General features: G+C 38.0%; 1 protein-coding gene across 3 annotated transcripts; it reads right to left on the bottom strand.

The window, feature by feature from the left end:
* Nucleotides 1-1068: 1068 nt before the first annotated feature.
* Nucleotides 1069-26603, bottom strand: COG2 (component of oligomeric golgi complex 2). Of its 3 annotated transcripts, XM_062641720.1 has the most exons (18): nucleotides 26417-26603; nucleotides 25433-25594; nucleotides 24526-24591; nucleotides 23554-23634; nucleotides 22820-22923; nucleotides 21778-21886; nucleotides 19880-20059; nucleotides 18398-18522; nucleotides 16998-17124; nucleotides 13167-13306; nucleotides 9825-9886; nucleotides 8439-8590; nucleotides 7044-7244; nucleotides 6253-6325; nucleotides 5125-5267; nucleotides 3739-3878; nucleotides 3074-3254; nucleotides 1069-1505 (listed from the first exon to the last, which is right to left on the bottom strand). In XM_062641720.1, the coding sequence occupies exons 1-18, from the start codon at nucleotides 26486-26488 to the stop codon at nucleotides 1404-1406; spliced, it is 2220 nt and encodes a 739-aa protein (XP_062497704.1). In that variant the 5' UTR covers nucleotides 26489-26603; the 3' UTR covers nucleotides 1069-1403. The 3 variants fall into 3 exon arrangements, with proteins under 3 accessions (XP_062497704.1, XP_062497705.1, XP_062497706.1); XM_062641721.1 differs by lacking the exons at nucleotides 25433-25594; nucleotides 26417-26603 and having other exon boundaries at nucleotides 24494-24590; XM_062641722.1 differs by lacking the exons at nucleotides 25433-25594; nucleotides 26417-26603 and having other exon boundaries at nucleotides 24506-24538.
* Between the last annotated feature and the right edge of the window lie 567 nt (nucleotides 26604-27170).

Here is a 27170-nt window from a genome sequence, read left to right as displayed (position 1 = left end):
CTTGGCTGGCTGAGGATCTCCACATCACTGAATGAAACAAACAGATGTGCTATCTGGCCAGCTGGCTCACTTTGCTTTCTTCAGCAATGAATCTGGATGCTCTCTCGGTTGTGTATGTTGCCATGAAGAGAGACGTAAGCTAACTAGGAGAGCCAAATCCTGCTCTCCATTACCCAGGTAGAATCCAAGAAGAATCAACATAATTTTAAGCAGCAGTATTTTCCCCACTGTCCCCCTTCATAAATTTATGAAAGTCCTAATAATCACCTATCCTAATCACTTCGAAAGCACAGGGACCACACAGGTGTGTCTTCTCAACTAGAATATGACCAGTTCGTCAATAGTGAGGAATAAAAAGCCTTAATGCCATGACAAGTGTGCTCCCTACAACTTCAATGATACAGAATAGCCATGAACTACAGACTCTCTATCTCTGTACTTGGAAGACTTGTGCTCTCTTCGGCTCCCCCATTAAGACCCAAGCTCTCTACTTCAGGAAGAAACGGGTATTTTTAATTAATAAACATGAACTAGATCTTCACAGGGTAAGAAAAAAAAAAACAGAACCCCCAAAACACAAACACAACCTTATTCCACTCACACAAGGCGTTCTCTCATTTGAAAGCCTCAAATTCATCTCCTACTGTCCCCAACTGTGTTACCTGTCCCTCACATGTAAAAGATGTCTGCACACAAATCACTCTAGGCTCAAGACAAATCTTTGTAACTAGGTTTGAAATTACAAGAATTCAACATGTATTCAAGCAAAAAAAATTGCCAAATTCCAACAGACACCTTCCCCCCCAACCCCAAAAAATAGAATAAAAAAAAAAAATTAAAAAAAAAAAAAAAAATCAGTAAAATGAAACCACTCAAACCTCAATCAAGAGCCAAGCATATCCTACAATGAGGGGAAGCAGGTAAGTGCAAAGCAGTAACAATAAACAGCAGATTCTTATTCCTGTAAGCATTTTCTTTATTCCAGAAGAGCTAGAATAAAGTCCTTTGAAAGGTTTTGACAGCCATCAATGAATCCATTTGAATTAAAAATATATGGGACACCAGAAGTTAGGAAGACAATTTATTACATATTATTTTCATCATATAAGTTCATTCTTCTACATTTTAAGATGTACAACAAAAATAAAAAAACACATTTTCTTCCACTTTTATTCTACAGTAGAAAGTTCAGAACTTCTGACTGCTTTCCATATGATGGAAAACTCTGGTAAATGCTCAGTCTTGGTGAAACAAGCCTATCTTGAAAGTAGATACGCAGACTGGCTGCTTGAGATACATTAGGAAGCACTTCATTGCTACTTTATTTGGTAAAATAAAAAAGAGTTAAATTCTCCTTCTTTTAGGGACACTGTTTATCTTCAGTCACATGTTTTCAAAAGTATCTAGGATTGTTCCGCTGTAGCCTGATCCCTGGCAGTTAGAACCAGCTCTGTAAGTGCTGAAAAGCTTTTTAGATTGCTTGTTTCCAGTCCCATCTTTCGTATCTGAAAACACAGAACATACATTTATTTTCTTTAAAACATTAAAATCTCACTAATTATTCTACTTAAAACATTTAGCAAAACACATGATTTGCCCTGCATTGATATGTGGCAAAAACTCACAAGTGCATACAGTGCAGGCTATAAAAAGATATTTGTAGCCAACTTTGCTCACTTAAGTCTTTACAGCTAATGTAGTGTCTTGCAGGGAAATATTTAACCATCATCTAGGCAAGCTGTAACTAAATCCAGCTGGAAGTTGTCCAGTGAAACAGTCGGAAAGAGAAACTTGGCTCTAAGTTTGTTTTTAATGCATTGATTTCAACCGAAATTTTTTCAAACCTCAGATAAGGTTTCTGGGGAAAATTTTAAAGATAAACATGAATATATCCGGGAACAGCCAACAGCATGGTGATGAAAGCTGCAAGAGCCTATGGTTCTAGCCTTCAACTTCCTGGGGGATGAGAACAACTCTACAAATAGAGAGGTTGCTGTGAGTCATTCCTTACTCAGGAAATCTATTGCTCTGACAATTAGGAAAATATGGCCATGAGAAAACTAAGCATGCAATGAAAAAGGAAAACCTGGATCCATAACAAAACCATAATGAAATGATTCTGAAAAAGGTGCTTGCTGCTGGAACTAACTCTTTGGAATGTTCACATGTACCAAAACAGCTCCTAAGTGATCATGAATAATCTACCCCAGTTCAGCTTAAATTTCCTTTGCAGTGATGTTAGTGCACATAATGGGAATAAAAGAACAAAAGCCCACTCCAGCAAAAACCTGCCAAATAATAAGTAAGATTTTTTCCATACTGGCACCCAAATCTCCTTCCTTTAAGTCCCAAATATGTGAAAAGCATCTGTTAACACACAGGCAGACTTTATCTACCTGTTATAATACATCAACAAAATCTGCTCACAAACAAGACCGATGGCAACTGCTTGGCAGCTAATGATACAGACTTGCACTTGAATGTTGTTTATTTCTGTATATAATTCTCAGAAATAAATTAGTACAAAACAGCATTCTTAAACAATTTCATGTAGTTACTGCACATATTTCCTGGAACATTTACTTCTCTTATTTATTTTGTTATTTAAGGTTTTGTATTTGGCGTTGAAAGGAACTTACAGCTACTAAGAACAACAAATAAGGCTAACATCTTTAAAGCTCTTGGGAATACTTACTATGCAGTAAGTCAAGGTTGGAAATATCCAGAGAGAAGGCAAACAAAAGCAGGGCCATAAAGATGATCAGAGCTAAGGAAGGTCCCTGCCCTCTGATCTGTCCATACAGTGTGTTTTATTTTGTGCTTCCGAGCACTAAGCACAAGTTTTGCATTTGTATAAGAAAGGACAGGAAAGCATGCATTGCTCAAGCGGTATCTACAATCACCAAAGTCTCAAGTCACTTGCATGATACAGATGTGAAAAAAAGAAAGCACCACCGCCCCCCCCACCATGACAAAGCTTTCAAGGCCAAAAAACTAAGTCAAGCTTCTCTTTCCTCTCACACCCTTCCAAAACTAGTCACAATAATAAATAAACTTGTTTCTCATAACTTACTTGTTCTCCATAATATTCAACATCTAGGGCCAGCTGCAGTCGGATTTTGTTGTCATCACTCATGCCTCCATTTGTACCAACAGGGTTTGAAGTTACAGTTCTTCTGGCTTGCTTCAATCTTTTTAGGCTCTCTTCCATTTTCTTAACAGAACTTAGCACATCAGATACAGTTTCATAATACCTAAATTAAGGAAGATAAATGAGAAAGAAAAAAAAATTCACTTTTACAGAAAAGCCTACTTCATACACATTAGTTCATCACTGACCCTGAGAAATCATTATATACATTTCAAAAGCCAAAACAAAGTAGAACTCAGATTCTTGAAAATTCACCCACTGTTCCCTGAAAATAACGAGGTTAAGGTCTTACATCAATTCTGAAACAAAATGCAAATTTTTAGTTCACTGTTGCATTACTAGAGCTAAACAATTTTTCAAATGCCCTATGCACAGCTCTGAGCAGAAGTCGGGTATCCATCCCACTTTTCATCTGCTGAATAAGCGACACCAGAGTATATCTGAAGAAATACACCCTGCCAAAAGACGGTACATTCTTGTTTTCTTTGCAGTTAATTCATAGTGCTTTAGGTACTCTTCCTGTGCCCATTCAATGAACACTGGAGTTTTCAATTAATACCAACAATGTTCTGCATGGTTCCTCTTACTTTTGTGTGCTTTCAGAGAGGGCACTTTCCAGCCATTGATGAATCATGGGCTGCTTCAATGTACCTTTGTATTCATTCTGCAGTCGGAAGAAGGGCTTAAGAGCACTGTCAACATAAGGTGAAGCTTTAGTTGGCACCTCCTGGTAGATGACAGGGAAACAAGGTGGGGAAAAAGAACCAGTAATTTACTTACTGAAAGCATCAACATCAAATTCCAGCACATATATAAAACCCTAAGCCTGCACCTAAGCAAAGAGATATGTACTTCATTCACAATAGATTAAAGAAGAGGTCATCATACACAGGAAAGACACCATCACAAAATCATTTAGTAGTGTTATACAATGTGATATAATATAGAACAGTGTTCAAAATTACCAGAGCTTTTAGAGAGATCCATGTGCTAGCTAGCCACTCCTGTTATCAGGGCATGATCCTAAATACCCTTTCTGATCACACCTATTTCAGAGAAAACTGAACAGACTCAGTGTCCACTATAGACTATTATATCTATGTGAAAATACCTACTAGTTCATGATACAATTCACTAAACAGAAAACATTTTTTATTCTGTTCTTATGCCATCCTGCTCCCTCAGTATATTTTCCACAGGAATGCTTTTGGGATAACTAGTATCCCCTATCTTCTCTTCTAATTTTGTTTGCAGACTGCTTCACCTCTCCATGGATGATCCACACATAGCTTGGGTGAACTTCATGCACTGCAAAGCAACAGAACACACCCAAGGTACAAAAATCTCTAACACCTGAAATACATCATTAACCTCTTAAGAGTTCCAAATCTTAGAATTTGTGTGTTCAAATCAGGCAAGGGTGTAGTACTCTGTGGCTCCTGTTAATCAAATTTCTCTCTATTGCCTGGATGGTAACAAGCTAACTACCAACATGACTGTGCAGACAGACTGGCAAAGGCAAGTCAGTATCAGAAAGAGCCAAGATCAGACAATTGGTTTTGGTACCATATTTCAACATTATTTGTTCAGTTTCTCAAATAATTACTCTTTTTAGCTATTCTCATCTTGCTCTTTCTGTGCAAGATACTTGTTGAATCAAATCCAGGCAGCTAGCTCACTGGGAAGAAGTTTTTTGACATAGACGAAAGAAGCCTGCCACTCTTGCAGATGAACAGTTCTACTCCTTGCCCTTCCCTCATTGTTACCCTACCAAAAATTTTGAAAATACCATTTTTTTCCCTTTGCAATGAAGTAAAACAGTAAATCACTAAATTATCTCAAGGTATTTAATAGGGCTCTTGACTGTCAAGAAGATATGAACGTGCCTGAAGAACTCACAAATGTACTGCCTGGTTAACATTCTTAGCATTGGCCTTTCCAAGACTTTTTTTGTATCTGCAACTAGCACTGACCTTATTGGTTCTCCTATATAACCTTGGAACTTCCAGTGCACTCTTCAGGTAAGCAAAGGAGGACTCACTGAGATCCTGGATAATCCTGTTATTCAAGGTAGGCACACAGGCTGATAAGGAAGTTTTTGAGTCTTCCAAGGCTCCTATTGAAGTAAAAATGCTAAAGTTTAAACTGAGCTACCCTGCCCGATCACAACATAAATTATGTGAACCCCACTATCATCCCAATTTCACTCATTATCCTAGATGGCTGCTGGTGTCAAATACAGAATGCTTCATAAATACACACCAGCCATTTATAAAACATCAACCATTCTTTAGTCACAAAAACAGATGGAGGGAAGGAAAAAGTAACATTGTCCAGGCTTGCCATTTTTTTTTTTAGTACCAATGCAGGAAGGACCTTGAATCAAAAAGCTCCAACCTACCATGGAAACTGTGGTTGTGGAATTCTTGCTAACAGTATCCAAATTCCCTATGGAATGACTGCAGCGTACTTAAAGCTGTGATGGACAACAGGCCGTCTACTGAGTGGGGGACATGCACAAGCTCCTACCTCTCTTATGGACTTGGACATCTACCAATAATTCCAATTTAGAGAACTAAGTGGAATTCACGGCACAGAATTTCTGTCAGGGAACAGCTCACTCAACCAGCTACATGCTTGGCTTTAATTACTAAATTGAAATCAGGCTGCATGTTTCCCATTAAAAAAAACAAAACAAAACAAAAAACAAAACAAAAAAAAAGACCAAAAACCAAGGCACTTCAAACTCTCAATTTTAATCAAACATTTTCCAGACTCAAAATGTCAGTTCAAGATCACAGAATCATTGGACAGTTTGGGTTGGTAGGGACCTTAAAGGCCACCTAGTCCCAACTCCCCTGGGAAGGGGCACCTTCCACTAGACCAGGTTGCTCAAAACCCTGTCCAACCTTGCCTGGCAAGAAAGCTTCTATTTAACAAGTTAAACCTAAAGCAAGCTTCTTTTAAGTAATAAAACCAATAGTATTTTCCATTTTTTCACTGTAAATAATGACACTGTATGTAAAAGCTGATTCTGTTCGGCTGGCAGAGTGGATTTGGGAGAAAGGGGACGGAGACTGAATTCAGCCTCTCAGCTTTACCTGCAATACAGGACATATTCTTGAAGCCAATCATTTCAAGTTTTGGTTTAACCATTTCTAAGATGTCAGGAATCTAAAGAAAAAACAAAACCCAAACCAAATAGATACAGTCATGTTATAAACATATTTTCATTACTTTCCCTACGTTCTATGCCTCCAGTGCATCAAAAGACACCTTTTCTATATTTTTACTGCATTTATGGGAAACCAGTACTACAAAAACACTTCACAAATTACAGAAATTTCAGCCTTATTGACCAAAAATACACAGAAGTCATCCCTACTAGAAGAAAATTAATGCCATACATCTCTCTTCAAAATTCTGGACCATAAGTAAAGTACAATCACGATGATAAAACTTTTTTCAATCTCAAAGATTAAAACCTGTAAATATTTAAAAGAGAGCATAATACTAAAGCTGAATATTGCACCACACTCCAAGTTGCAACAGAGATTTTACTAGTAAAGGTAAGACTCTGGCACAGTGACACTTTCCACCAAAAATGACCAGAAACATACTATTCTAGCTAGCTGTTAAGTCCAGCAGCTATTCATAAAGAGTTTAAATAACCAAAGTAATTTTTCTGTAATCTGCTATTGCAAATAAACACAATGTAGACCATTTATTTCAGGGGATATTTTCTACATTAGACTACTCCAGTATTAGCATATAAGATTAAAAAAAAAGCTGTACATTATTTTAAACTATTTCATGTCCTTAACAAGATGCTAAACAATAAGAATACATAGATAACAAAGTCTCTTTTGTAAGTAAAGTCACAAGCACAAACCTGATCCTGAAGTTTGTCCAGATCTGCAGCCACATGTACCAACTGAGTACTAGATATAGAAGGCAATGCCTGACTTTCTGGAGAAGACCCGTTCCCTTGTTCCTCACTAGGGTTGAGGCTTACAGAAGATTCCTTTCTACCGGCTAACACAGATTTTTTGCTTTCCTTTGTGTTCTCACTGGAAATAGGCCTTACAGAAACCTGAAACATCAAATTGAGATGTGAACCCTAGCAATAGTGAAGGCAGTTAAAGCTGGACAAAGAGAAACAGTAAAGGATGTATAACATTCTCAGCATGAGAATGGCACACGTACAAAGCATATTAGCATTCCTAAATTATGTTAAAAAATTTATTTTGAAAACAGTTTCTGGTGCACTATAGAGTTAGATGATTTTGAGCAAATCTGTCAAACACATACTTCATTCAACTGCTCTGTTTTAACTCTGGCACTTATCAGTACTGTTCATGAGTCAATTCAGCTGAGAGAACTGAGTCACAAGAAAAGGATAAAGGAAGAGCTCACTGCTGTCTTCAGCTACTTAAGGGGCATTTGAAGATAAGATGGACTCAAACTTTTCCTTGAGGTACAGTATTAGAGTAAGAAGCACTAGATAGAGACTGTAGCAAGGATAAATTCTGACCAAATATGAAGAAAAAGTGGTCAGTCATTCGACCAGGGTTCCCAGATGCATGAAATCAGCATCTTTGGATATACTTAAAATTCAACTTCAAAAAGCTTGGTCTGAACAACCTTACTTAAGATGTCCCTGTTTTGAGCAGGAATTTGTACCAAATGACCTCCAGAAGTCCCTTTAAATCACAACTATTCCATCATGCTGTCTTTCTATGACATAAGAAACAAAGGCATGCTTGTACAGCTAGGAGCAGGGAGTAGAAGGGCAAAGTACAACTCTCTTGCTCAGAAGCAGGGAATCATTGATGTCGAGTCAGTTGCCCATAAAACTTCGGGTTTTATAATCTCAATGCTAAGCAACTGACCTAGATTAATTTAGCCCTTTTTATTGGCAGGGTTAAGCTTTCACCTGGCTGTTTCACAACCTCTTCATTGTATCAATGAGTAAACACACAAAAAGAACAAAACCAAGATTGTGGCTACTTTTTTCAGTGGCAGAGGCGGCCTCAAGCATACATGGAAATACAGCCTTGATAACCTTCAGACAGTAACACCGCAGCAACACTCATATCTGTGGTTAATAACATGTTTTGTAGTAGTGCTTTTATAAAACAAACTCATTATCTGGCCAAAAGTGTTCTTCTTAAAGAATGTTAAGTTCTGGGAAAAAGCGCTTAAAAAGAGGCCACACACTCTGTTTCAAAAGGTCTCTTGATGGACATACCCAATTACCAAAAGCACAAGCATGCTGTTCTCTTACCTCACCAATGAACACAGAGTAGCGTGCCAAAATCTGAAGACTGAGTTTCCACAGGCGGTGTGCTAATAATGGCAAAAACATTTGATCTGACCAGCACTTCAGAAGACTTGTCCAGACCATATGGGTGGCCAAAAGACAGTATGAGCTGCCATCTAGAAACAATCACACAAGGATCAAGTTCCTAAGCACATGCTTAAAAGATGTAAAATCAGTGTAATTGTATTATCCAAGATTAAAAAAAAAAAAGGTAAAAAAAAAAAAGCCTTACAAAAAGACACAAAGAGGATTTATTAAGCACCGTCTAAAACAGTCATAAAATATTAGCTCTTCATTACTTTAGATTTCAAATTTCACTAAGTTTCACTGTTGCAAAAGCAACAAATGAGAATTTGCCTGCAACAAAGGCAGGAACAGCTTAGCCAAATAATCTATTTTAGGAGGTAACAATCCCAAGATAATTTTTGGCTGTTTTATGATTAGACATGCTTTCCAGCCATAACAGAAATACTCCCTCAGCACTAAACCACTGCTCCTACCACAGTTATATCTGAGATAGAAATATTTCCTTAAAACACAGTAGGAATATCCATATTTAAACCAAATATTTTAAAAGTAGTTCATGCACTAACATTTTATAGCATACAATTAGAGACATAAATGTGTCTGCAAGCTCCAGGTAAATGCCTTGAAGTGGCAGGATTTATGCATTTAATCTCCATTAGGATTTATTTCTCCTTTCTCTCTTCAGAGAGCATACGTGTGTATACACATAGATACATTTATGTGACTCTTAGCTGCCTTCTTCATGAGTATTTACTCTGTTAACTGAAGTAAGCTTTTCTGATTACAGTATACTTCTAATGAATAGACCATAATTTCTCTTCCACTGTAATCCTTCCTGTGTGTATCTCCTCATCTGCTCATAAATCAATGTATATTTTTGGAGCAGACACCAATATGAGAAACCAGAGCAAGCCTATAATGTTGCATATGCTGCCAACAGATAACCAGTTTCACCTCTACACCGTCTTAAAACAAATAAGAAAAATATTCCACAGTAACACAGCACAGACTTTTGGTTGTCACTTAGAGGGCACCAAACACCAGTTTGCTTCCTTCTTGCACTGAGGGGATAGTTACACAAATATGTGAAGGGCTACTGCCAAAAGGGGTATTTTTAGGAAGTTATCACAAACAGCACAATACTCTCACATTGCCTTCTCTATAAAAATGAAACAGTTCTCTATGAACTGTTTAATACGTTCATCAGAAAACAGAAATCTCATGTAAATCCACTGGATGCATGTCACTACTTAATCGACAGACAGTAGCCACTGTTAGTTATATCACCATTTCCTTCACAATAAACTATTATTGCAAGTTTACCTGGTGCTTCCTCTAGTGTATCTGAAAGTGCTTCTTCTAAGGCCCCTGCTATTTCTCTGAATCTGAGAGACAGAAAAGTTTTGAATATTACAATTCAACAATTGCTTAAATTGACGCCTAAACATTTTTTTCAGTGTTTATTTCAGTATTATTTCAATGTGTTATCAGTGGACAGATTTTACATCTATGGTTATTTTTTCCCAGCATGATTTGGGATATAAATGAGACCGACATTCAAATACTTGAAAATGAGCCTTTAACATTTCACAGGCAGATATGAAGCTGATACTTTGGGAAATTATCAAGGTCACAATTGCAAACATTAACAAAATGATCGCTCACAGTGTGTCAAATCTTCAGCTTTTCTGAGAACTGAAGTTTTTTTTTGTTCTGTTTCTGTTTTTAAACTAAAAGTGAACAAATTATCTCACACTTGCTTTAGCTGACCTTCAGATATGTCACATGACATCAGAGGCTTCAGCTTTCTACATGTTTGTTAATGAAGAGTGGCATAAGGTTCTGCAAACAATTCTGTACCTGGCAAAAATCAATAGATCCTCACAGGATACCTTTCACCTCCTTTGTAAAAAATTCACCCTTTAAAACAGCAGAAAAAATAAACCTTTCCTCCCCAGCTTTTTAGTACAATAGCAAAGTTAATACTGAAATTTTTGACACTTTCCCTTAGTTTGAGCATACTGGATAAACAACACAGCATTTCCCTCATCTAAAAACTTCCTTAACCAGCTTTTCCCTCTAAATGCTGAAACAAAGCTATCACTTTAACCTTCCCTACAGAAAGCTCTATTGTCATTGATTACCCTTTTATGTGCACATAGGCCTTTCTATCAAACTTCCTACAAAACTTTAGGATTCCTCTTAACTGACATTTCCAGATGAGACCAGGGACCCACCTAGCTTTTCTTATTCAAACTCCTAATGCATGTTTAGCAACCAAACTTACTTTAGAAATAGTTGTGAAATGGCTTCAAAACCTCATTCCTGCCTATGCACCACTTCCACTGACAGAGCAGTGTCTTAAAGTCTTATGGTGAAATGGATTAGAGAATGGAATTGTATTTTTAACAACACAATTTTTGCTGAATATTTCTTACATAGGAAAAAAAAATCCCAATGTGGCGTTCACCACAGTTCCACACTCAGTTTTACTGATGTAATTTAAGGAATAGAAAGGGAAAGAGTCACTGGGGCTGTTTGAGCCAGCACTGCTACAGAAGAAACGCCTGTACATCTATCTGTTCCTTAAAGGATCGTTTGTAAAGGCTTCACTGAGAGCTGATTGTTACATGTGATTTCTGTAATTGAAAAAAGAAAAATGCTTGAAAAAATAAAAATCCCAACTATCTTAACTCTAAATGCCAGTGTAAGACAACAGAATCATAGACTGGTTTGGGTTGGAAGGGACCTTAAAGATTATCTCATTCCAATCCCACTGCCATGGGCAGGTAATAATACTTAAATAAAATCCTGACTTAAGGATATTAACATAAAGAATAAGCTTCCTTGATATATATATTATTAATATATTGCATTATTTTCACAATTGTGCACTGAAGAATTCATGGGCACTTTCAAAAGTTAACAGATTATTCCCATATATAGGAATAACAGGTGAAAGATAAAACAGCTGCTGTTATCCAACCATTCACTGAAATCGTGAATTATCTAGATTTACAGTAATCCTGGATTAAAGGAATTTTATTTTATTTTTGTTTTGTTCTTTACGTTTTTTTTTAATCAGTTAAAGCTCAAAATACCTAATAGAGAAGAACATTTTGAACAGAAAGAACATGCTGAAGGTCCATTTAAATTTTATGAGCAAGAATATCAAAGTTTGATCAAGTGGTCACTTATCAGAAAAGTTGCAAACAAAACATTTCAAACAAAAAGGGCAGACTCACACACCTATTAACAATATACATCTGTTAAAAGGTTCATAATGGTTACAGTTCAACATTTTTAGTCTGTGCACTCAGCACTGCTACTGTAGTAAGTACACCTGCCCCCTCCCTTGGGCCAGCACAAATATTTGTACATTTAAGTGGTTTGGAGAAACTGACTGGAGTTGAACATCAGCCTTTTTTCGCCCAGAGTTAACAGATCCTCCTATCAATTCACTACACAGCTGAAGGAACAAATGTGCCAGCAAAAAATCAAACCAGGATGTCAGAGCCTGGGGCTACTTTGCATTTACATTTCACAAAACGCAACAAAACACCAAAACACCAAGACTCTGCTCATAGCCCCATGCTCCTGTCACTTATACTAGTTCCAGCACTTCTAAGATTCCTGGATGAAATTTTTCACCAATAATGCAAATCTATCCTGGATTAAAGATACTGGATAAATGTGGCTATGGTTGTCCTGTTATTGCCAGTTACAAAGTCATGCAATAAAAAAATGCCAGGTTAAAAAATACATCAGTTTCTCTCCCCTCTCTTTTGGAAATTCTACGCTTTCTTTAGAGACCCTCAGAAGGTTTTGGACCAAGAGAGATCACACACAGCACACTTAGGTCATAGCAGACTTCATCAATAGTTCTCTTTCTTGCCTGGAGACTTGGTATCCAGCCATAAAGCAGATGTGCAGACTACACTTCCTAAAAATATGGTTTACGTTCTATTCTGTTCATTAACATTCTAGCATTACTTGAATTAAGATGGGGCTTTCTTGGGTTTTTCTGCTCTCTTTTAGCTGCAAGATCTGTAAAAGATAATGCTGCAGATACATCAGACCTGTTGGAAAAGTAACCTAAAACTTATTACTTAACTGCTCAGGAAAAGGAAATAGTAGGGGGAATCTTTGGGAAAGCCATGTTGCAAGACCCAGCACTTCACAGAGTATATCCTGTGAGACACAAAGAATGCCAGAAACATTCTAGATCTGGAAAAGCTGTAAGTTATCAAGTCCTTTAATTCTCTATTTCTAAGAAGAAAGAATCCTTCCCTCACAGTAAGTATTCCTCTGGATTTGCAGCACAAGTAGCATTCTTCGACACACAGTTTAGTTCCAGGGATACTAGAGAAAAAGAATTTGAAACAAGATTTCAAGACTTACCTACATCTGTTCCTGAATGTCTTATGAGTAATGCACCAAAAACAGTGTAATGCAGTACATATTCAAGAGCAGCTGGCTGTGATTTTGCCCAATTACCAAAAGATGTATAAAACAGTTACTTGACTAATTAAATTCTTAGTCTGACTTCTACAATTTGCTGACAAGGGAAACTCTGAACTATGAGATCTGACCCTAAGCCAGATCATCTCGCTGTGATTGACTTTTACGTTTGAAAGTGAGAAAAAAAAAAAATTGCATACTAACCTTATTTGAAAATACACAGGCAAATTCCATTTGTTATTAAAGCTGTGGTAAGATGGATGAGCTCTTAACCGTTTCACACTGGCCTGGGAGCCACACTGTCGTTCAAATTTCCGTACAAAATCCATACTAGTAGTGTACTTCTGCAGGCGGAGAACAAGCATTCTGATAACATGCCAGGTCCCAGCAGACAAGGAAAGTCACTATTCATCCAGCAGAACTCTTGTATTACACTTACAGATAATCACACTTCAGAATGGGCTGACACTAACTCCACTACTTAATCATGCTAGGCTAAAATCATGGATTGCAGTGAAAACAAAACCGATTAACTAGTAGTGCTTATTCTGTGATAAGAAAAGCCAGTGCAGGACACTTCTAAAAAGCATAAAATTGTCCAAGTACCCTGAACAAGTAGAACTGATCAGAGGTATGTATGAATAGTTCTGAGCTTAGTCACTGGAGTGGAACAACAGTGTTGCACAGTACTAAGAACAGTCAGTCACAGGAGATAACAAGCATACAACAAACAAATAATCAGGAATGAATCCCAAAGTAAATATAAACACGAGAATGAAAGCCTATTTTTTTGTTATATGGACCTGTATTATAGGAATTTCTAGACCTGTTTGCCTAAAACTATGTTTTGCAAATACCAAGTATTTGCATAAGAACTTCAATTTCAGATAAACTTTATCCACAGTATACTTCTAATAAGATGTTTACAAACAGTGTTAAGTCAGTTGCAAGCAAAGAGAGATTATATTAATACTCAAAGGCACTGTGGGCTTACTCTAAACAGTAACTTACTAATACCCTGAAAGTAATGAAATAATAAATTAAGTCACACACAAAGCAGAAAGCCAAGAACACAAAGCCTGTGTAAACCAATTTAGAATCAAAATACAGCTAAAGTCTACCTGTGCAATGAAAAAGTTTGGCTTATGTGCAAGTTTCTTTTAAAAAACACCCAAACCAAAGCAGCCCTAAAACCTATGGTACATGCTCAGTAAGCCACTATGAATTAATGAAATAAGCCTGATTGAATATCCTGGTGCTTCTGATTTCACTGCAGTAAAAGCAGCAACAGGGCAGCAAGACTTTTCCGACAGTCCAGAGCGCTACATGAGTGATGTGACTTTGCTTCTTACGAACCAGCAGAACATTCTTAGGAAAAGCTCCTGAATTGCTGCTTACAGGGTCTGCTCTCAGAAACTCCTGTGGCTACACGACATGTACTGACATGGGCTTTTACGCTGCGTATGCCAGCAAGTTCCTAACTTTGTTAAAGGTATAATTTAAGCATATTTTTCTTGTGACATGGCAGTTGTAGTGTGTAAAGACAGTTTGGTGGGTCAAGACAGCATTCTGAAAATTGCACACAAAAGCTTTTAGGTAACAACTTTTCTCCCAAAGTGGTTGTATTTATAACACAATGGAACCATACAAGGCATGGGAGCTAAATCCAAAATGAATGACAGATTAGTATCCTTTCAGGCTTCCTTTCTATTAAACTAAGCAATGTAAAAAGGTAAATAAGCTGTTAATGCTTTGTTACCATAAGTATTAGTCAGCGATATAAACCAAAAAACTCTTAAAAGATCTAACATTCATGTTCAAAATAGAACACAACTCAAGAGACATTTATCTAGTTACTGATAACATTATATCCCAGAGAGAGAACTAACTGTAGGACTCATTCCCATTTCAGCTTTTAGGACTGAATTGCTGACTTCAAGAGAAGCTAAAGTGGGAAACAAAATGGAGCAATTTTCTAACAGAGGAATCTAAACTTAATGTCAAATGAGTGTTTAGGTATAAAAGAAGTACTCTTTTCACATACCCTGTAAATCTACAAATCTGACTCAGAAATAAGGACACAACAACATGAAACAATTTTAAGAAAAACTCTACATAAGTAAACGGTGCATGGATTTAACATTCATGCTTACACTGCCAGTTCAATTCTTCCAGGATTTAAAAAATAATTTTTCTCTTCTCCAGCTCTATAAAACCTCCCAAAAGATAATACTGCATATTCAAACTTTTCAGCATTAAACCTATACATATATACATATGCAAACAAACCTGGAAAAAATACACTTTTCTAAATTTCTATTAATCTAGAAAACACAGATAGAAGATTACTGTCTCAAATCTGTGTTGCATTACTTGGTTTATCAGCAGTGCAGAAACAATTTTAATGGTTGATTTTCCCCCTCTTATTTCAGAACTATCAGTCTTCAGGCAGAAATTTTTACACTTGGCATGTCAGCTTCTTATTGATTTTTAGGTAAAAAAAAATAATGGTTTAGATTCTGAGTCACTTAAGTAGTCAAAAGCAGTTTGGAAAGTACTTTAGACCTACTACATGGTTTACCTGAAAGTCATGTGGGGATGATGGGGTTTTATGTTTGTTTAATAAACACAATGTCACTGCTGGTCAGTATCAGTATAATACGACAGCCTTTTAAAAAGAATTAATTTAAAACAACAAACCTAGCTCCTCTGCAGATAAAATACATTCTTGTGTAAACCAAACAGCAGAGACTACAGAAGCCCGGCATGGGTCACAATTTGCAGCATTCAGGGCATTAGGTGAAAGCTTGAAGAGTGACTGAAACTGTATGGCAAACATAGTATTCTTACCAGGAGGGGGAACATACTACAGTGTCATTTGCACAGCATTACCATAACTTCCTTCAACATCTATTTTATTTGCTTCTTATTCAGAGCCTGCCCTGCAAACATTCACTGTCATATCTGCCTGCCTTCAATTATTCATATATCTGTATGAAAAAGATCTTAAATTCCAAGACAAATACAAGTTATTTAGGTAAAAGCGGTTTTGCATGAACACAGGAAGAAGAATCATTAGACACCTTCACCAGCAATCTAACATTTCTCTAAGTCATCTGTTCTGAGCCACCTACTGTGCTTTTGTTCACACTATTTTTTATTGCCTGCCATCTCCATCTTGAAAAGTTTCACAGTAATCATGAGTCAAGCTGCAAGTTCAAAAAAAATCAAAAAATCAAAAATTTCAGCAATCCTTTTCAATACAGACAGGACATGAAGAAGATCACAAAGCTCATATTTTCTGCTTGTGACACACTAATCAAGTACTGCCACAGCCAATTGTCATACCAGACCAAGAAATCTGTTTCAACACTAGTAAAAGATGATCTTCTAGAGGCAGGACAGCGCTGCCAATGATGAAAATATAAAAGTGACAAATAGTTTAAATTCATTTTATAATGCAACCAGGCTTCATAATTAACTGCAATACCACAGAAAATACATCTTTTATGTTCTAAACCTTATCATACTGCCTTCAAATATTTTTGCTTCTATTAGTCGATTCATGATTCTAATCACAACATAATCTGCAGTACTGAAAGACAGCAAAAACTAAAACAAGCAAGTGAAACAAATTTTTTTAGCCAACCACAGCAGAAAGCAAGTTGTAACTCAGGTATTGCACTACCATTAAAGCCTTTTCTATACAGAAGTCCTACTCTTGGGCAAACACTGGAGTTGTCCCCTCCCACCTTCACTTATGCTGCAATTCTACAATTAAGAAGGAACACCTACTCCTAAAACAAATGCTATGACCAAATTCACGTGATTAGTGGCTTCCTGTATGAGATTTCCTGGCAAACTTGAGGGGAGAATTAATTCCTATGAAAATTAAATCAAGTGATTTGAGATAACCTCTTGCAACAATACGAATTTACACAAAAGCAGCAAGGAAAAAAAACCCTAGAGAACATAACTCATTCAAGTCTTGTATATGCCAAAGGAATCAGAAATGAAAAAAAAAAAAATGATTACCTCATGAAACACATCTGGGTTTCCAGGGTTAAATAGTGATGGTAATTTCTCTTCTAAACCATGTACTATTTCTGGCCACACTGAATTCACTAAGAAATCATATCCAGGAACAATATCTGCTTTTTCACTGAAATAAAATTGCAATTATTCCACAGTTATATTTTACCATCAGCCTTATATGTGAAGGCAGGATTAACTAAAAAGACATGCACTGCATTAGATGAGATGCGATTAAGTTTTTCTATGTAGGTATGCTAATTCCCTTATTCTTCCTTTGAGGTCTCCTATCCAATCCCACAGTCTCAGCAAATGAAAAGTATTTTTTATAACTCTCAAAGTGCTTTAAAATCTTATCAGTTATGTATTTTGCAAGTGTGTTCCAGAAGATGATTACATTTCAGCTGAAAACTCCTCTCCTTACTTGTGTATTTCAACAACTCCAAAGAGGTACCAAGTAGAGTAATGCAACTAATGCAATGGAAAGAAACAGAAGTTCTTCACAATTGTTCCACTCTGTATTTATACATGACATTGTGCTTCAAAGCAGATTAGAAGCTACCTTGCTTACAAAAATTTATAAACTGAGAGCAGAAGAGATACAAGCATTTAATTCCGGTTCAGTACATCATAGTACAAACATTACATTATTAAGAAGAAAGATTATAACTTGCTAAGGGATTAAAAGAATTGAAATGTTAGTAAAACTTAGGAGTCATAAAAAGCTCCGCAATGGATGACTAATCAGAAAAAGTAATTCTGCAGTCCCTAAAGGCTACATCCATAGTTCTGCTAATTACAGTAGTCTACTATATTAACCAGCCTGCAAACAGATGAATAAATGGATAAAATTCAGTAGACCTGAATTATTTCGCCCTCAAAACAGCCAATTTAATTGCACAGGAATTAAGCACTTTTAGAAAGACACTGAAAGTACAAATCAATTAAACTTGTAGTTCTAGTACATGCAAAAAAACAGCAAGCCTCTGGGGACCATGCCCACTTTTCTGATGTGCACTAACAACCCAGTAATATTTGAACTTACATTTTTTAATAGCTTTATTATGCTTTTCTCCTTGAATGAAATGAACAATCATATTTCATGGATTCAAAAAACAAGCTATCTGACACACTGTACTATGAACAGTACTAAATTCTACTACTGAAACAAAGGATTCTCTTTCCCCACTCTGAAGGTCTGGGCCACAGCACCCAGGAAGTCTGTTCAGTGTTCTGTTTTGGAAAAAACACAGATATGAACCAGAAATCAAGCCTGACTGTGAATCTTTGGGAAAGGCCAGACAGGTGGCTTCTACATCAAAACTAATTATGCACAGCATTTTGAAAGTGTATGATATTTGCTGTAACTTCAGTGCAATCGAAAGAAACCACAAGATAGTTACCTTGAAATAGCTCCGCCTGTTACTTCACGCAAGAGACGGCAATGATGAGGAACAAATTCCAACAGTCTATTGTACACAGACTGAAGGCCATTAGGATGAGATTGAACGTACTGTTCCACAATCACCTGCCAGGAAGAGTTCAATGTTAAACGCCAGAAAACTGAATATAAAATACTGTAATGCAAGACTCACAGTCTAGTCCTTCAAAACTCCTACCACTGCAAGCCAAACATTGGGATAGTTAGTATATTACTTTTTTATATTACAGTTTCCAAGTATAACTTGCCAGCTTGAATTATTACTTCCTTTAATGCAGCACTCTAGCTGGGAAGATTGGCCGCAAAAACGGGAATGAGTTTCTTACTTTTAAATGCTAGTCTGGCTCCCCACCCACTTCATATATCACTGACACCTGAAGCAGTCTGTGAAATTAAACGGATGGCTGGGAAAAGCTAATCGAATCTCAGAACAAAGTCATAAATCTCTTCTAAATTTAGATGTTGATGGTTCAGTCCCACATGCAGGTAAGCCAATAGCTAAGAATCTTCTGTGAAAATGCTAAGCCTTTCATGCAGCTAGCAAAGTAGTTTGCCTGGACAGTACCCTATATCCAGTGAACACAGACAATTGCTGCCATGAAGAGAAGGCAGACAATAGTTAGACAATACAAAAAGAGAACAATAGCTTACATTTCTTAGTATTCTTCTACCTGTCTGAACACTTTTGCCTCTTGCTACATAAAGAAGCAGAATGGTGCAGAAGTGGGGAAAGAACAGGCACTGAGAAAACTGAAGGGGAAAGATGACCTGTCCCCCACCAGAGCAGTTGCTACAGCACTAGCAAGCACCCAAAGGAAGTTTGTCCTTAAGGGGAGGACAACCATCAGTTGACTCCCTCTCCCACCCAAAGCCAGGAGCTAGTTTTGCTTTATAAATCTGTATGCATACAAAATAAAGTCAGGAAAATTTTAAATGTTTCATTCCCAGCAGCAGAAAAGAAACATCCTACTGACAACGACATACAGCTCAGGTGGCATCAGACATACTGTTTTGTCACAGGGAACAGCTAGAAAATGTAGAAACTGCTTCTTCAGACAATGGGAAGAAAAGGACATTGCACTAAGAACTATTTTTGCTGCATTTGCCTGCTACTGAGCCAGCCATGGAGAAATGCAAGCCCCAGATCTGGTCCAATTCCCACAGATGGACGCTGGTCCAGAATAAACTGGATTTTACTGCAGTCATACACTTGTTTTAAGGTTTGCTTTTTGGACTCCTTGGCCCAAAATAACCCTCCACAGGTAAGAAAGAGAATCCTGTTTTTCTAAAATAACAACAAACAAAGACTTTGTGCTGGGGCTCAGTTCTCCTGCTCTCTCCTCAAAGGCATTTTGAAACTGATGATGAAAGCTGGAGTTTAACAGGAAAAATAAGCATGTTTGCAAAACAATTAATTTTCTTAGGATTCATGTTTTTATCTTACCTCATCTACATAAGGTTTTACAAGCACTTGGCCAACTAAAGCCTCTGCATCCCGTGTTTTGTCAATTGTTGCATAAGTGCGAAGACAGTGACGTATTATGTCAACATTTGAAGTCTGAAGGCCCTCCAAGAGCAGCCCTTCCAGAGACTGCTGCAACATAGCTGTTATTCCAGCTATACGCTATGGAGAGAAACAAATATAGTAATAAAAAACAAAGCCTTGTCATTATTGCTGAAGTATATTCTTTCAGAAATACCTCAGTTCGCTATTTTCATTTGAAAGGTGCACAAGTTTTATTAAGTGTTAGCAAGAAATGAACATTAGCACAAGCTCAGTGGGTTACTGATACTATTTAACAGAGTATTTATTAGAATAAGGTTAAAAGGCAAGTATTTTCCTCTGTATGTTGCAAATTATGTGTTAACTTATCTAAAGTCACCTTTATCCTGAAAATTTGATAAATGTTCCTTGTTCAACTGAACCACTATGTGTGATAACACACAACAGTTTTACAGTAAGTCACTGGGATAACAACTGTGGCATTTATCCCTCACTGCAAAACCTGACAGTGTGTTCCCAGCACTACTTGTCAAATTACTGCAAACCAAAGACATTGAGTGACACTGGTACCAAAAAAATGACGTCATTAGATTCCTCCTGGCTTCTGCCAAACAGCTGCTTCAGTCAACATACATTCTTTTTGATGACTCTTATTCCAGATCTCCTGCTACATCTCTTCCACTAGATCCAAATCCTTGCTACCCTACCTGCAGATACACTGCTAGCCCAAGATGGTCCTTACAACTCTGTATCTGAAACAAGTTCAGAAATGCACATTAGTAGTTACAGTTGAAGTACCAATTTAACCAGTCAAAATTATTCTCTGCCCTTTTGCATGCTGTTGTGCTCATCCATCCTAAAACGATTCCACAGAATTTGTTCTAAACATGCCAAGTCAGTAACCCAACTGCTGACTAGTCATGAAACCTACAATCTGATGACCTTAGCAACACGAGGTACAGGACAGAAGTCCTGGCAAGCACCATTAAGGAAGCCACACAACAAAGTAACAAAGGTTCTCTCACCATGGATACTACTCTGCTGCTTGCACTTACTCCTGTAAGTGTCTGATAACATGTCTGATAACAAGGTGACCAGAATGGCCTTGTAAACTGTCCATGAATCAGCATGGTACCATGGAAGTCTTGAGCTGAAACATGTTTATATTGCCAACAGACGTGTGTATATAATGAAAAAATGGAACTATGAACTACCTTACTAGCCCTAAAGCAATCAAGAATGCCAACTCCATGCTAACCCAGTAAAAGCATTACCCCGTCTCCATGATATCTACCTTTCAGCACAAGTTTTCATTTATTCCCTCTTCCCAATGAATGGGTAGAAGAAAAAAAACACAAAACATCAATTCATCTGTGACAGTAGTTACGACAAACAGACTATTAGAGAGATTAGTGTACCAGGCTGAATAGCCAGAGTTTGGCAATAAATTTCACGAAAAGACAAACCTGAATATACTCAAGACAGCAACTCTGCAGAAATACTCCATTTATATTCTGGTCTATACACTGCAGCTAACAAAACCAACATCAGTCTCTAGAACTAAGCCTCAATATCACCAAACAGGCAAACTGCAAGATACATTAGGCTGACAAAAAACTTGTTATATTTCCTACTCTTAAGTAATTTGTTCTAAAGTTAGGAAGCAAAGTCTAGATCTTCAGAAGCAGCAATACTTCTACTTGACTGACAAAATTTACCTCTTGAAACACATTTTTACCCATAAATTAATTCAACAAAACTGTGAAAACAGGCATTTGTCTTTCAATTTTATTGGTTTTGCTTGACCCTGCAAATGTTGACTACCATGCAATACTTACTGGTCTTACTTTGTCCAAAAGGGGCATTCCTTTGCTTTGTACTGCATGAAATTGTAGTTGATTAAATTCTGTGGCAATTCTCTCTAAAACTTGTCCTGTTAAAAGTGAGCTAGAAAAGAGATTATACAAGATGGAATACATAGTCAGATTCTTTCAAATCAACTCAGTTTCATCCGCAGCAGATAGATAATAATCTCCCCCAGTTTTTGTGATTTAATCTAAATGTTTGGAATCCTGATAGGTACTACTACAATTACTGCAATCATGTAATAATACTCTGGAACAGGCAACATGACTAGAGTTGTTTTGGGGCTACTAAGATATGAAGTAGGTGAACCAAAGGTGAGAGGAACATAAGATCTTGCCTCAGCATGAAGTACTGTCTTCTATATGGCAGTGCTGTTCATGGTCACATGAAAAGTCAGATTTACAGAGCTCAGAAACTGCAGTAAATGCTCTTCACCATCCAGATTTATTTCTCCTTTCTGTTATGTGACAGTTATCTCTAAAGAAGCAGTCCTACCTTTCTTTCCCTGAAGTTGTTGAAAAACAAAACTTGTGAGTCTGTTGGAATTTGTCACAAACCTTCCTTGTACCAGAAGTTTTACATGTGTGGCTTGCCTGCCTTAGACTATTCTTGCAGCAGTCCTTTTGGTTATATATAAAGCAGGGAAAACTAGCAGGGAAAAGCTAATTCCCATTTTACTTAAAAATGGTATTGGAATAAAACGTAGTGTAGAGAACATTTCAGACATGACAGGATTAGTGACTTCCAAGAAAAAAAATATTATTGCATGCAACTTCAAATAGCACATTTACTGAAAGCACTGCAATTCAGAACTTTGGAGGCTGAGTTACAGGTTGTGTGACCAACCAGTTTACAGAAGACAAACTCCAAAATTACTGAAGTAACATTCACTTATTCCATCAGAGTTACATTTCTGAATATATATCCCAATGCTTGTAAACTTATCTACAGTAATACCATGAAATAAAGTTAGTCCCATCAATTATAAGCAAAACTGAGTATTGCATTTTTTACCTGTTTCCCTCTAACGAGGACAATTCTTTACTGCCTTGAGAATGTAGTATCTTCTCAATTTTCTCAACAGACTGAATAACATGAATAAGTCTCAGGACACACATCTGCAATTAAAGAAAATTTTTTCATGGATGAACCCAATCCCAATTTACATTACCTAATGACCCTGGAGATATTTTGGATAGCTTTTTAGGTTTGTTGTTTTGGTTTTTTTTACTGATGTAAGTTTTCTCCCTTCATCCTAATGCTAGAGCCATGTATCAGCCGAAGTACTGCTCATGTAAGTCCATAAAACCCCACAGACACATTTTTGTCATAGACATAGAACAGATGTTCTTATCCCTGATATCTTCCCAAGTTCAGCAGAAAGACAAATGTTAGTGTCCCCCATATAAAAATGTAAACTACCGTATTGCAATGACATTCATAATAAGCAAGTTTATACACTACTATAAACAGAAACATGAGCAACTATAGTAGAAACAAAAGCCAACCAAATAAAAAATGCATAGTTTTGGCAAATAAAGTAAAATATTTTTGCTCAATTAGATAGTGTAAAAAAAAAAAAAAAATAGTCTGCCAACCACAATGTCAATAACTGTTTTTATAGGTACAAAATCCTGCACAGTGTGCATCTAGACAGCCTAGAACTTTTTAAATTTTCTTCGGGTTAGTGGCAAAACCAAAGTCATCCTAAGGAGGACCTTTTAAAAGTAATAATTTAGCTGTTATACCTTTTTTCTTCTGATATCTTCTTGTTTAGTCATCCGGTCATCTACTGCCTGGATTCCTTCACTGACACAAGACTTAAGACTCTGAGAGAGAAAGTCACTACGTAAAGGTCACTTCCCACTTAAGGTTTAAAAAAACCTTAAATCAAAAATCTTAACTTAAAACAGGAGAAGGATTACTAGGAATATAGGAGTGATAAAAGCTACAGTATATCCATTGCCCTCTATGTGAAAAAGCCAGAAATAAGACTAAATAACTGAAAGTATAACCTGCTCCTTAAGTACTGCCACTAGAAGTTTCATCATTTTGACTAGAAGTGTTCTTACTGAGAACAAATCACCTTTCACCCAGAAACGGCCAGTTAAAACCAATATGATATCTTGAAACTGAAGACAGAAATCAGACATAAGTTGCATTTTTCACATAATAAATATTTATCTATGGTAACTGAACCTGTTGTCTATTTTAGACATCAAGGCTGCGATATTTTGAAGGCACATTTATGCAGCAAACATCCCTCTAAACTGGCTGCCAAGGTGATCAAAAATTGCCCTCTGCTGAAGACCAAGCCAGTGTGGGAGAATAAGACCCACCTTCAAGAGGGTGATCTTCTACGGTTAAACCACAGCTCTGAGGAAAAAAAGTCCTTAAGGGGCCAGTGTTGTTTCTGAGTTATTTACTACCTACTAAAAAGTTACTCAAATATTGAAACAGAATCAATATTTCACCATAGACTTGTCTTGCAAGAGTTCATTCATTTATCATGTTTAAGGAATCTTTTATATCTTCATGAAAATGTAAATTTAGTGCTGCTACAACTGCTTGAAAACACAATGCTTCTCCTACTACCATTCTAAGTCATTAATTTTTAGTTTATTTTAATAATCAGTGACATAAGTAAAAGACATTCTGTACAACATATGAAAAGTAGCTGAAGTTTACCAAGCTGCGTACAATGATCGTTTTGAGCATACCATAACTTCTTCCCTTAACTGTCCCAAGGGTACTGAAAGCTGATTAAGAGCCTTGTCCATGCCAACCTAAAGCAATTATAATAAAAATATTTATGACATTTTTGATAAGCTCATACGTGAATTAAAGACAAAGAAATGACTTTACAGATACTAAAAGAGAACTGACAAAAGATACCTCCCCTTTATAGTCTCCAGTTTTAAATGCAAAATGCAAAAATATGTTACCCCACATATCGGCATAAAGACATTAGACTGCTTGTCACGCAAAGCCAAAAAAGAATAATTCCTTGACCGATGGAAATTTTTCTTCCTATTAAAAAGATTGGTAAATCTCAGTCTTTGAACCTGTATAATTCAATCCTGGATGAACTGGAATGAAAGAGCAGGAGAGAGAGTGGGCAAGACATTTTAATATGAAAATAATCACAATTTTCAGTCAAATATGTTGATGGGGTTTTTGGTTTTGTTTTGGGTTTTGCTTTGTTTGGTTTTTTTTTTTTCAAGATATACTGACTGTATAGTAAGTTTAAAGTCTTCTGTAAGAATCCCTCAGAATGCCTTTATTTGTATCATTGCTACTCTGTTTTAATGATTTATTTCCTTCAATTTTACAACTGCTGACAGTTTGAGAAAAAAAAAAAAAGTTGCCTGGAGTCTAACTTCCTAGTGAATTAGTTTTTCAAGACAAAAAGCATTCATCTAAAACATTTACTACAGACCAACAGCAATTCCGTACAGTACCTGAATTCTACAGGATCTGTCTTTCAGTTTCCCTCTGGCAGTCAGAAGGGGTCACAGTTTAAGATGACAGTGCCAAAATAAAGCCACATACTTGTCATATGAAAACTAAAAATCTTACTAAACTACATGAACCCTGAACTACACAGTACAATTTAATAAGACTTACTAGATTTGTTGAGAGATTAACAAAATCTGCATAGTCCTTATTTATGAGTTCTACCATAGCAGTTTTAAGGAGTTTGTAATAGAGCTCCAGATCCTCTCTGAGCTCTTCCAACTGCACACGCTTCCTGCAGTCTGATACGAAGTGATCAACATCAAAATCCGGCTGTAAATGAAACAGGAAAGAGATAAGGATGTAAATAAAAAGTTCAAACCAGGAACACATCCCTCCCCACCTCCAAAATAAAAGTATTCCGTATGCCAGAGAGCTGACCAAACTAAAGCTGGGGGGGGGGCCAAAAAGGCTACTTAACAAAGTAGTTTTAAATGTTTCAAAATCTTGGTCTGTAATCCCAAAAGCACACGTCGTGGGTCACATTACCTAAAAGACTAGCTCTCCAAAACACAGGACTGTATATTCCTTGCACGCTCTTAAAGAAAACCCAAACATATGCCGGAATACAGTATTAAGAACTACTCTTAAACTCTCCAAGCAATGAGGCCCGAATGCCGGCTATCAGTCTACCTGCAACTTAGCTTCAAAGCACGCAGAGGCTGACTTGGAGGAAGCATGCCTGCGGTCTGCCCCAGGAGGTGACCGGCAGCACTCGGCCCGGCACAGAGGCACTGAGGCCACCCGGCTGCAACGCCCAAGGTGTCGTTTCGGTCAGGCCTCTCCTCCCGCCCATCCCATCCCCTCCCCTCGCCTCCCCTCCGCTCAGGTTCCGGTTCAACCTCGCAGAGGCAAGCCCTGCTCGGTGCAAAAGCAGAGGTGCAAGCCGCCTGGCCTTGCAAACGGCCCGGACCCCCTTCGCTAACACAGCGATCCTCCAGGGGCCTCAACACAGGGAAAAAGCCGTGGTGGAGTTACAAGTGCCCTACCAAGGCTCCGGACCCCCTCACCCCACAAGTAACCCGCCACCTCCCTCCTCAAGAGGCCCCTCGCGGCGCCCTGGACCCCCAGTATCCTTCCGCAGCCCTCACTCACCTTCATGAACTCGTCCTTGTCAAAGCAGAGGTTCTCGGGGCCCCGCGGCAGGTTCATCTTCTTCGCTTCCATGACCAGGCCCGGCCCGGCAGCCCCACTACGGCGGCGAGACGGGCGGCTGCCACAGCACCGCCCCCTCTGCCAGCACTGCACCGGGGGCAGGCCCCGGCCTGCGCCAAGAGAGGCACAGAGGCCGCCAGCTGCCGCGGCAGCGCCCCCTGGAGGGCTCCAAGCGGCCCTGCAGGCGCAACGCTCGGAGGGGCGGTGGCAGGGGAGGAGCGTGGGGGGCTGCAAGGATGTTGAGGAGGAGCTCTTATCAGGGACTGTAGTGATAGGACAAGGGGTAATGGGTTCAGACTTAAGCAGGGGAGGTTTAGGTTGGATGTGAGGAAGAAGTTCTTTACTGAAACGGTGGTGAGGCACTGGAACCGGTTGCCAAGAGAAGCTGTGGCTGTGCCATCCCTGGCAGTGCTCAAGGCCAGGTTGGATGGGGCTTTGAGCAACCTGGTCTGGTGGAAGGTGTCCCTGCCCATGGCAGGGGGTTGGAACTGGATGATCTTTAAGGTCCTTTCCAACCCAAGCAATTCTGTGAGTCTGTGACATGAGCTGGCTTACCCAGCACCTTCGGAAGGCAGCCCTCTGGTTCCTGCAACCTGTGAAGCTGGCGTAGATGGGCTGTGATGTTGATTTGGGTGCCTCATGGTGGGAATCAAGCATATAAAACTGATCTGATCACATACATGTGTAAGGGCCC

This window comes from Pezoporus occidentalis, unplaced genomic scaffold (genome assembly GCF_034315485.1).
Source record: "Pezoporus occidentalis ecotype Australia unplaced genomic scaffold, CSIRO_AGI_Poc_V1 ctg7, whole genome shotgun sequence".
Classification (NCBI taxonomy): domain Eukaryota; kingdom Metazoa; phylum Chordata; class Aves; order Psittaciformes; family Psittacidae; genus Pezoporus; species Pezoporus occidentalis.
The sequence above is the reverse complement of the archived record's forward strand: the minus strand, read 5'-3'. Positions and strand labels throughout refer to the sequence as shown.

Excerpts from the sequence above, each read along its gene's own strand:
- COG2 (XM_062641720.1), bottom strand. The coding sequence starts at position 26,488 with ATGGAAGCGAAGAAGATGAACCTGCCGCGGGGCCCCGAGAACCTCTGC. Across the intron at positions 17,125-18,397 it reads ACAGGCGGAGCTATTTCAAG|TGAAAAAGCAGATATTGTTC; the intron begins GTAACTATCTTG and ends ATTTTATTTCAG. Across the intron at positions 7,245-8,438 it reads ACTCTGTGTTCATTGGTGAG|GTTTCTGTAAGGCCTATTTC; the intron begins GTAAGAGAACAG and ends TTGATGTTTCAG.